At 42.5% G+C, this 12,249-nt stretch overlaps 1 protein-coding gene across 1 annotated transcript in view; it reads right to left on the bottom strand.

The window, feature by feature from the left end:
- Positions 1-5,361: 5,361 nt before the first annotated feature.
- The window catches only part of LOC144752034 (G-protein coupled receptor 83-like), a 638,927-nt gene continuing 632,039 nt past the window's right edge, over positions 5,362-12,249 (bottom strand). The window contains exon 4 of the mRNA XM_078639987.1: positions 5,362-6,598. Within this exon, the coding sequence (XP_078496113.1) occupies positions 6,004-6,598 (595 nt within the window). The 3' untranslated portion in view covers positions 5,362-6,003. The remainder of the gene's footprint in view (positions 6,599-12,249) is intronic.

Here is a 12,249-nt window from a genome sequence, read left to right as displayed (position 1 = left end):
GAAAACAAAGACCACTTTCATATTTGATGATCATGCAAAATTGGAACAATAAAATGATGAGGTTATGCTCATTCACCCCTCGATTTGACCAATCAGAACTGTTAAAGACCCCAAATGTTTCAACATTTAGGTGGATTAGCTGTTAAAAAAAGGGTATAGAAGAGTATGTTCCGACTTAAGAAAAAACTCTTCCTTCCTGATTTTCATCTTTGCATCCCGACATGCTGCCGGATTGCTGAATCTTTCCTGAGGCGTAAGGACTTTGACATTTTCTGAACTTAACTTTTCTTGAATGAGTACGGAGTCTTTAGATGAGGTGAACAATAGAGATAATAGAAAAGTGATATCAGGGAACTATTCTGTCATATGCTAAGGTCTGTGTCCTGAGATTATGGTAAATAATTTGCTTATTTCATGAACTATTGAGCTAAAATAAATATAAATGTCTGAATTTAATTCTTCTTTCTCTAGGTTGTTTTTCTAGATGAATAAAATACAATTGAATAAATAAAGGTCATGCTAGAAGATTTGTGCTTTGGAATAAAAATTAAATAAATGGAGAATTAAACTGGTCTTGTTTATCCTTTAGTTAGTTTTTACTAGCAGATCCATTGACAAAATAATGGTGGTGTGTCTGAATAGTTTATTCGTAAACAAACCATGGTCAAAGATTAAACTGCAGATGTATGTATTATAAATATTAGCGTTTAATTTAGACACTCCGCTATGATCCAGCCGCTCTCCTCTTTGATCTTCACTGAAACCTTGAAGTAGGGCAAGTGTGTGTGGAAGTGACTCGCAGTGTTATGGGCCCCACTGATTAGTAAATGTGTGATTGAAGTTCTTCAAGGATTAGGTGAGGGGGTTGAAGAAATTTCTGGAGTAGCGCTGCATCAGTGCGCAGAACACAGAAGGTGCAGAGCTCCACATCTCACCCCAAAATATGAGCACGAAAAATATTGCTTATGCACGTATATTTCTTAATAGTATGTGAATGAACTCACATCAGATACCCTTCCATGGCATGGTTTGTCCTTAATTTTGCATGTATGTTTTGGACATATTTAGTATGGCAATGAAGGTTTATTGGTGCTATATATAAATCAAGAAACAATATCAAAGCTTACAAATATCAAACAGAGTCTTCAATATTTACATCTCAGTTTATAGAATGGATTACAGAGACAGTATCAAATAACTGTGATTTCAACTGATAAATATGCAGTGCAATTTCAGCAGCAGCTATGTTCAGCCTTTAAGGATGACTGAAATATTTACACAGAGATCAGAGAGTGAATCATAGCCTCAAGTTAAAAGCAACAGGGAGGCGGCAGAACACGGCTCAGTACAGCAAGTTGACAGTAAGAAATATTTCTAAATAGCAGTGAAACAGTACTTAATTTGTGCCGGTGTTTGCCTGAGCACTGCCACTTATTTGTAAACACCAGCACTTTTGTTGAGCAGAACTCCTGAACATCTAATTCAATCTAGTTGAAAAAAAATGCTATGGGTCCAGTTCATATTACCATCTTTAGGTGACCTGCGATAAACAAAGGCCCAGATGTACGAAGCTTCCCATTTGCATTTCATAAATAGTGACTCCAAAGGAATTGCTATTTGAGAAATGCAAAAGGATATATACAAAATTAATGATTCCCTAATAGCGATTCCTACAAAGTAGGAATCGCTATTAGGGAATCGAAAATAGGAAATGACGTTGCATTCCTACCTATGGGTGAAATAGGAAATCACAATTTAAGAAATGCAAAGCTAAGGGTGCCTATGGGCTTACGGCCCCCTCTGAAGGTACCCTGAATTTCCTAGTGAACATGTGGGTGCACATATGCCCTACAATAAAAAAGTGAATTTTTAAGGCATTTTCAATTATTTTGCACACAATTACCATCAACTTCAAGTCAATTGTAATAGCGTTTCCTAAATGCCCAATTTGCTTTGTACATGTGCTTTAGGAAACGCAAATAGGTAATCCCTATTTGAGATTCCTTAATTGCAGTAGCAATTTCCTCAATTTGGCATTTGTTGGAAAAGCCATTTAGTATTTCTTAAGGGCCTGAAATAGCGATTAGGACCGTTAAGAAATGCTAAAGTCCTCCGTACATTGGGCCCAAAATGTCACATTTGTATTGTGTGATGGTTAGTGTTCATCAGTGCTGGCAGGGACAATGGGTAGTGCCAACCCTGGCGCCATCCTGAGAAATACTTCAGGCCCTGGCACTTACATTTTCACACTTCAAAAGAATGAACATCTTTGATAGAAAACGCAAAGGCTTTCAGAACAGTAAAAATGACCTATTTCAAGAACATTTACATTATCTACGGCACAGAAAACATTGGCGTTTGCATGCCACTTTGCAATTGAAAATAAGCAATACAATTGACGGAAAATACACATTACTTCAAAGCAATAATGCAATGTTTGCATTTTTATAGAAAGAAAAGTCCCCTAATCACTTCTAGTGATTATCTTCTTCTGCAATACACATGAACAACAGTGTGTTCCTCACTCAGTTTTCTGTGAAATACTCTGCCTCTTTTAGCCACAAAGCCCCACATAAGTGCAAATAAAGCAATGAGTCCTGATGAGCACACCAAGGATAGGTGCTGTCATTGAGCAATAAGGCTTCAGTGGGATCCCACCCTGACCCCAGTAAAACAATGACTTTGTTTGTCACTAACAACTTACAATATGCACTGCATGTGTTTTGTGCAAAGAATGGTATCTCGGTTGTTACGTAATCATATAAAAGTGTTCCCATGCGCCTGGTAGGGCATCTGCACATGGTAGTACATATGGCTTGATCTTATAAACATGAGACGTAAATAGTGTGTTCAGTGTCACATGCCCCAATGGCACATTGATATTTAGCCCTCGTGATTGGACACTCTGGGCCAGATTTAAAAGAGCCTCCGAACTTGTGGCGGAGGCTCTGGAGTCGAGACAGTGTCTCCGCAATCGTGGTGGACCCTCCACAATCAGAATTCTCATTGCAGAGATTTTGCCACGGTTGTGGAGACTACGTCGCGGCTGCGAAGCTTCCGCCATGAGTGCAAAGGCTCTTTGCAAGTCGGGCCCTGTGACTTGAAAATGCAGGAATAATGGAGAGAGCACTGTCTGGGTTTTTAAACTTGGGAATAGAGCTAGAGATGCTGGGAACTGAAGAAGAGGCAAGTGAGTAATTAAAATCACCAACTGGTGGCATCATTAGTACTGCACTAGGAGCAGCCGTACTGTGCCATAGTGAAGTTACCAGATGGCACCATGTCAGTGGAACCCCATGTCCAAGCCTGGTGCAGTGCATTATGGGAGATAGAACTGGTTCCCCAAAATTGAACAAAGTGGACCAACGATGTTGCGCCCAATGAACTAAGGTCAACTGAAATGAAAGTCTAATATTATGACTTTCGGTATTCACTAAGGGCATTTACGAGTAGTGAAGTTAGACTTTTTGTCTCAGTTACATTTTTGTTTTGGTCTTAAGTTTTGCTTAGACAAAACTCCTTAGACTTTTGGTCTCAGTTAAACTTAAGTCCAAAACTTAAGTTTAACTAAGACAACAGTCTAAGTTTACTACTCATAAATGCCCTTTGTGAATACTGAATGATTTCTAAATGTGGTAATGTAAAAACTAAACTGGAATGTGATATCCCTGATGACAGGAAATAATGGATCACATGTAGTAAGCTTGACCATTTACTGCCAGGGTACTCCTGCAATAAACCTTTAGTTCTTTAGATGCAATTTGCTGTTCAAGGAGCACCTTAAAGCAGTTATAGATCCCAAATGCACAAAACCACTAGAACGTTAGAATGCAAGGGTCAAATCCATGTTTGTGAATTACAAATTCACTGGGTGACCTTCCCACTAAAGGCAAACAACCATAGAGGCTGATTGGCAATTTTAATGTGAATAACCAAGAGGCCCTGTCAGCTACACATGATGAAGGAGACACTACATCACACTTTAATTCAATCTGCATTATTGCCCACGGTTGCAGGCATTATTAGCTGTTAATTGCTAACTCTGCAAACATGAGCCGAGGCAAAAGAGAGACGGGATACAAGGGAGGGAGGGCAGTTATCAATGATTAGTAAAAGGGCGATGGTAACAAGAGCATAAGACCCTCTACAACACAAGCACAAATACACTCTTTCACCTGCTTCTTATTCTTTCTCCAGACTTCCAGGGAGTTAAGGAACATATTTATGAGCCCAGCTGTGAAGCACCCAGTTGTGAAGCACTGGTACTTGCAGCATGGTACATGCTTGATGCAACTGAAAAATGCAAATTATGTAGCCGGATGTATGACATTACAATGCATGCATTTACATTGCATGCCTTTACAACGTAAGTATTACAACGCAGTCCATTACAACGCATAGTGCTTTGGGGTGCTGGATAGTGAATAGTTTAATTTACTATTCCAACTCCAGTCCCCGTGGACACTAGGGAAGGTTATTGGATAGTAAATTAACCTATTCCCTATCCTAGAGCGCCCCCCAGAGCAATGCGTTGTAATAGTTTGCATTGTAATGGTTGCGTTGTAAAGGCTCTGCGATGTAAAAGTTGCGTTGTAAGTGTTGTTCACCTATGTAGCCAAGCATGGCCACTTTGCATGGTCCTGAGTGGCTTTATAAATCAGGAGTAACGCAACGCAGCACAAATCGCTGCATAGCATTATTCCGCCCTGGGAAGGTGTTCCGTGGGAGTTGAGTGGGTGTTCCCATGCAACTCCCATGGATTTTGATGCATTTGCAGATTTACCAGAACTGGTAAACCTGAGATGCTCCAAAATGCTACACCTTCCCAGGGGGGTGTAACGTGGAGAAGTATCTTTATTTCTCCTCGTTACTTCCTCTTTCTAAGTGTGCTGCATTCTGAAGCACACATAGATAAGGGAATATGCCTCAGGGAATTGTTTTTATGCAGGAAGGTTCCCCTTCCTGCACAAAACCAATCATTCATGCAACAGAGGCACCCTTAATCATAGTGCTAGGGTATCTGCATTGACGCTAGGCAGCCCATTGTGTGCCAGCACTAGGGAAAAGACAGGGATAAATATGGTGCGTTCCTGACCTTTACATGTGACTCAGTGCAGCAAAACATGGTGACTTGCTGTGCTGCATCACTTTCCCATAACTATGGCCCTAAGTATTCTGATTGGCTGAGCCAATTCCATCACATCTTAGAATGAGGGAATGTGGCATTCTGAGCCTTTAACATTCATTCATTCATTGGAGTCTTAAATTGCAGTTATTCAGCAAACATGAGCAACTCTTTCAAGAGATGCTGTTAAACGTGAATAGTTTGAAAGCTTTACATGTTAGGAGGAAAGTATCTCTTTTTGCAAGACCCACTTTTCTCATAAGCAAGCAATGGCACAGGACAAGTAGCACATTTCTAGCCAGAGCTAATTGTCAGGCACAAGATCGAAGGATGAGTAAATGTGGCAGGTACCTTTTCATCAAATATCCTGATGTGACATTTACAAAATGTTGTGTACTAAACTCAACACAAGCAATCTCACAAGTTCCTATAACAGCTAAAATCCCTCCAATAAAAACCTTCTGCCATTGTGTCATTTTTCCCATGAGAAACACATAGATTTGTTTCAAATCCAGCTGTCCAACTTTGGGCTAAATGTACAGAATCATCTCCAGGTTTTCTTGTTTAATGACTGTCCATGTAAATGGCTTCCATTTAGATTTGTTGTGAGTAAATGCACCTGGATATCCCGAAGGTCTGGGAGATATCTGGTCCTCAAGGACAAATGCTAGACTCCACTGTCTCAAGTACTGTGAAGGCAGCTTCCCATTGACCCTTTCCATGTCACATTTGTTGTGCAGGCAGCTTCATCCGAATGGCACCACTGAAACCAGTGACCTTCGCGTGACACATTTATTGCCCATTTGTGGACCTGAGTCACGCAACCATAAACCTTCATTGACCTGTTGCGCTTCCAAGACTCCCATTAGTCCAGCTTTCTACAAATCAGTGTTGACCGTCTGTACGTTGGTGGTGGAGCGGATGCTCTGAGAGGACGGCCCTTGCTTCAGACTCGCTTGCTCGATCCACGCTTCTCGGTAGGGCAGGTTGACTGCTGGGAGAGCATCGTCCTGGGATTGAGGCACTTTCCTGCACATGCGCAGCAGGGACTTCAGCTCCAAGCGAAAGCTCTCGTTGAGCCAGCAGTAGATGAATGGGTTGTAGCAGGTGCTGCTCATAGCAAACCAGTGCAAAGCAAAATAAAGGGCATTTTTGGTTTGAATGTTCAAGCTAGAGACAAGCAGTACATAGCAGTTCAAGGGGAACCAGCAGACAGCAAAGACCACCACCACCAGCACCAGCATTTTGATGCTCTTCTTCTTGTTCTTGCGGTGAGTGATGAACTGCTCGGTGGTAATGTCCCCAATGGCATTGCGCATCCACAACTTCTTGGCCAGGCGGGTGTAGGCAATGGTGATGATGACGAGGGGTAGGAGGTACAGAAGTAGGAAGGTGCAAAGGTCAAGGTATTTCCAGAAGAGTTTAGAAGGTTCCGGAAAGTCTGGTGTGCAAAGGCTCCGCACTGTGGTTTCACTAAAAAGGAAAAAAAAGACATATCAACTACAATTTACAACTAAATTATACAGAACAGTTGTTCATTGATTTTTTAAATTTTTTTATTTTACCTTTAATTTTGGACCTTTGAAGGATCACATTAACAACCCATTTCAGAATTTCAGCTTATGCTCCAAACCCACCACAATAAGTGAAGTAAATCTGGTGCCCCAGCCTCTTTACCACTCTGGATGCAAGGGCAATATGGCTGCCCAACCCATGCAGGGGGTTTTGGGGTTTCCTTCCCCTCAAGTTTTGATTAAGTATATGTTTGTTGAAGTGATTCATAGCAAAACAGGTAACACAAGCATAAACACCAAATCCAACATTTGTCTCCTGCTCATAATACTGTATACTTTGGCATAATGTACACCGTCTGAAAATTTTAAAGAAAGGACATTTCTAATCAGATTATTATCTCACCTCAAGTACACTGATGAACTGATAAATTTAGCTATGGATTCAAATGGCAAGAGCATAAGTGGAAGATAGAAAATACACTATATTAAATCATTGTGCCTCTTTTAGTGTCACCTCCTCTATTCTATTTGCTATGCCCTCCTGCAGGAATGACTTACACCATGAATAGACATTTCATTGCAAATGAAAATAACATTAGAGAAATTGAGAGGGAAAGAAAGTAAATTAAAAAATAATCACAACTACCAAATCTCATATTCAATATTGTTAAGAAACACATTGCCTAATTTCTCTTGCTTTCATTAATAGAAAGTCTGAGAATTTGTTGGTGACTCTTCCCAGACATTCCTCTCCAGTGCCGGCTCAACTGGCCTGTTTTCTAATCATAAGTTGTCCTGTCCCCAGTACATAATTTCAGCCGATGGTTATCGGTGGGGGCGACCAGCACTTTTTGAGAACCAGCACTTATTTTTCCTTGTCAGGCATGGATCAAGAGCAAGAGAGAGAAAAATGCACAGAGCAGGAAGACAAAAGAAGGGAACAACAGTAAAACCGCCACAAGGGAAAAAGCAGGAACCTGCAAGAGCGAGAGAAAAAGGCAGTAAGTGTCTGGTAGTAGATTAAATGGGGCATAAGGTGGATTCAAGACTATGCAGCCTTGGTATTCAGCGCACTGTCATTTGATTGAATGCGCCATAGGTTCTAAGCAGAGCGCCTAATACCAGCACTCATTCTTTTACAAATTAAGCACTTCTGGGCCATCCCTGAAGGACAGGAGATGTGAAGGGGGCAGACCAGGAGAAGTATATTTTTAGGTGAGGCATGATTATCAGCTATGACCAAACATTAAAGTAGTGCACTTTAGTTGACATTTTTCTAATGTACTTGTAGGTAAAAAGCTTTTGTGAAAGAAGAGACCTTCAAACAACATCAACCAGCAAGACAGATAGGCATGAGAAAGAATAGGCGATTGAGGGTTGCATGAGTTCATTTGAAGCCTGTGATCCCACTGAAGACAGTTAGAGGAGCGGTCGATGGGCAGGCTGCAGCACTGCTTCTAAGGCTCTGAGTGGTGGCTTCCTTCACAGTTTGCATCTAGGATACTGCTGTGTGGTAACCTCTCCCTATGATGCTTGCATGGTACCTCCAATTTGGCTGCTGTGGAGTACTCCACTTCCAAAAGTATGGATATTCTCCTGTCTTTCACATGCAGTAGGCTCCTTGCTTGGAATCCTCAAGGTGGCCCTCTCTATGTGCCCAACATTGCTTGGACGAAAATACTCTTTTCAGAGTGGCGAGCATAGAAAGCATGGATGCCTGCAACATCCACTAGAACTGAAAATATTACTTGAGAGGGATTGTTTGACATTCCTACGGGTGGAGATGTAAGTCAAGCTTCACATTATGAAACAGGTGATGGAATGCCATATTTAAATCTGCACTAGAAAACCAAATCACCTCCATATTAGAGGTTGGACCTTTAGGGAATAAAGTTGTACTTTCCAGCTCCTATACTAGCAAGTATAGAAATGACTGATATGCATTAAGCGGGAAGGCATCATCACTTCTCACCAAGAGCATGTAGTAACAAATAACAAGGGGTTTCCATTGATAATTAATTTGTTAAACGCTACATGGATCAAATACAACTGGCTATACATTAGTAGGACTTCAAGGACCACTGTGTAAGGTGATTTTGGGATCTTACACTAAGATCCTTTTAACAAAAGTAAATATAAAAGTGTGCATTGAAATATCATTGTCCCAACTATAACGGACAAACACAATAAGCTATCAATTCTATTTAGAATCTCCAATCAACTTTTCTCCACATATGTCTAGCTCTCATTTTTATTTTGCTCTTTGAGGCTCTATTTAACTTTCTCTCCTAACTCCTCATCTCCTAAGCTCTATCCACATTTCCTCTGTCACCCTTTTCCCCACCATCCCTTTCTATTTGCGGCTGCATTGGTTTATCTTTCCGTTACAGTCTCTCCTGCTCTCTCTCTCTTGCTTGCTTTTTTAAATTTGCTCTCCTTTCTATCTTTGCCTCCCCTCTCATTTTCCAGAACCTCTTCTCTCTATCTTTTCTGTAGTTCTTAATACTTTTATTCTCTCCCTAATCCTCTTCTCTATAGACCATGCATGGAACTGAAACTGACTTGGCTGCGGATGGCTATGAGAAGCAGTTGCCACCTTTCTTTGCCCACTGTGATTTTCGCTGTTCTCCAGTCCCAGAAGCCTACTACCCGGGTTTCTAGTAAAAAGACCAGAAACATTTTCTTTTCCAAAATCAAACTGATGTCACAGCAAAGCAAAAATAAAGGCAGACTGTGCTAATGGAATCTGTCGGGCTCCACAAATGTCCTACCACAAAGCGTTCCCACACTGCTCCCAATAACAATAGTAACGCAGTTGTGTGGTTGGGCTATCGCTAGTGAAAGACAAAGCCCCAAGCATAAAAGGAAAGGATAGGATAGGATGAGGATCTATAGAACTCACTAATACCCGAAGGTGCCAACATCAAGATTTTGCAAACTGATCCATTCACGTGGTGTGGGTAGCTGTGGTAAATAGGCCACAGCCCGAACGGACCTTGGGGACATCTGTGAGGCCCAGACATTTCTAAAAACAAGGCACCAAGTGTAGTCCAGGGTGGTGTGGCTTGCATGGATCCCAATACATTATCTAACGGAGAATGGCGTGCTAACACCACACTTTGGCTAAATTACAGATTTTTCTCATATTTCTGTGAAGTAAAGTTCCAGAATCGGTGAAGATCCATAACATTTCAACCACCCAGTGTTTCCACACTCTTCCCAATAGGAACGGTATCTCAAATGTTCACCAACTATTATTATGTAGTTAGTAAATTAATTACATAGGACCTATAACAGCAATTTATTGGCTATGACCATAATTTAGATAACGAAAAAGCAGAATTTAAAAGGAGTCAATACATTTCATAAAGTATATTTATACAATACAGTTTGGAGATTACAATATAAAACAAGCATTGGTAAAGCCAATAGGTCCCGGCAATCCGAGAGCTAATGGCGTTGTTAATGACAATGGGGCACATGCATCAATGCAGGCTTTTGCGATTCCTTAATTGCGATAATTAAGGAATCACAATTAAGAAATTACATAAGCCTATGCATGTAGGAATCGCTATAAAATTAGCGGTTCCCAAACATTCCTTAATTGCGACTCGCAAATACAGTGCAGTAAACAACCAATGCAGTGCGCTACACTAGGATCCTGTATCCTGTAAGAGGAACATAACTTAGTGCGTAGCGCACTAATCCCTGAGTTCACTAAGCACCACTAGTGTCAGACGTTGTCCCATAGCTCGACAGTTCATTTGCAGCAAATATGCAAACTGCTATACAGCTGTTTTTTAGAAGTTAAGCGACCGGTTTCCCCCAACACGGATCAACAATGACACCAAAGTTCAACTCCTGGCCCTAGCCCCTGTACTGTCCCCGTCAGGGACCAGCACTGGCTGAAAAGCAACTGGCGCACACAGCTTTCAGCAGCGAGGGGCCGAGAGAGTGTCCCTCAGAGCCCGCACCCCTCCCCAGGCGATGATCCACTTTACTTGAGGGGGTGCAACCCCACTCTCCTCTCCTGCAGCAGCGGATTGGCCTCACTTGAGAACCTTGTCACTACGGGCAAGGCGCGGTCAGGCTGGTAGTTCAGCTCCTGCGGGGCTGCCTCTCCGGGCCGACAACGTTCAGCACAAACTCCTTCCACAAAGCCTGCCACCCCACGTTGCCTTCGAGGGCCCGATCACTTGGTACTCCTCTCCAGTGCTGCTAGGACTTCTTCTCCCCCCAGTGCTCACCGCTCTCCGGCACTCCTCAGCAGCACCTCCGGTGGCATCTTCGACATGCCCCCCCAGCACATCCGGTACTCACTCCTTCTCCAGCCTCCGATGACCAGGCGAACCTCACAATGCCTCGGCTGGCACCTTGACACGCACCCGGCACGTCCGAGTCTCGCTCCGTCTCCGGGTGCATACGATCTTCAGGCACTCTCCTCTAGTGCAGAAACACACCCCCAAACGCACCCTGAGTGCTGGAGACCCACCTTGTTTCTTGGTGCACACGATGATCCAGGCGCTCTCAACTAACGCTGAAGAACCGGGGTTTAACCCAGCGGCGTCAGGGACACGCCTAAGATCTTCGAGCCTTGGTATTCAAAGACACGGAATACTTCTGGATGGCGTCAGAGACCAAGTTTATTAGCTGCAGCTAGTAACAGTGATCCTAGAAATACATCACGGTGTAAATTCTCAGGAGACTGCTCATTTTACTAAGGCGAGACGTCTCCTTTTATACCCAATATTCACATTATAAATGTACACCCACTGCACAAAATTCTACCCAATAAGATACATTTTCAAACAAAGTATCATGTAGCAAAAACTCAATTTACAGTTTCCCAACCCAAAAGTTAATTATTAAGAATGTCCCAAATTCAATCTCCACAAGCCGGACAAACCTATAATTGAAAGCATAACCCATGTAATGAAGAAACATAAAAAAAGAAACAGTAACAGATGCTGAACAAGATAAAGCACGTGCAAGGAAACTAAAAAGTTAACTATGTCCTGAACATTGATTGGCAATCTCAGATAAAGATCGATCAGGGAAATTGGCTTTGGGAGGTCAGTTTCAGGTGAAGAGGTCAGTTTCTTACAGTTCATTTCAGAGTCAAAAAGAAACCTAGTTAATGTATACATGAACTAAGAAGGCCAGGCCGCTTCGTTCTCCAGGTTACCTTTGCAGGCCTACGTGAGGGCAACACAAAATGGTGGCACAGAACAAAATGGAGTCAGACTCGAGAATTACAGAACCTCAATGTCCTGGTCGCACCACGACACGCACACTACATGTCTGAGTCTCACCTCTCCTCCTGGTGCACACGAGGTACCAGGCGCTCTCTACTAACACCCTGGCTGCAGCACCACACGCCGACCCGCGTGTCAGAGACTCAATCCTTCTTAGTGCCCACGATGTCCCGGCATTCTTCACTAGTGCCTGGACTGCATTGCAACATGCACACCCTGCGCGTTTCAAATCTCGGCTTTCTTACACGATGCCCACAATCCACAGGCTCTCCAACGCCTGTATCCGCACCAAGACACGCACCCTGCGCGTCAGAGTCTTGATTCGCTCCGGGTGCCTATGATCACCTTCGGCACC

This window comes from Lissotriton helveticus, chromosome 4_2, assembly GCF_964261635.1.
Source record: "Lissotriton helveticus chromosome 4_2, aLisHel1.1, whole genome shotgun sequence".
Taxonomy (NCBI): domain Eukaryota; kingdom Metazoa; phylum Chordata; class Amphibia; order Caudata; family Salamandridae; genus Lissotriton; species Lissotriton helveticus.
The sequence above is the reverse complement of the archived record's forward strand: the minus strand, read 5'-3'. Positions and strand labels throughout refer to the sequence as shown.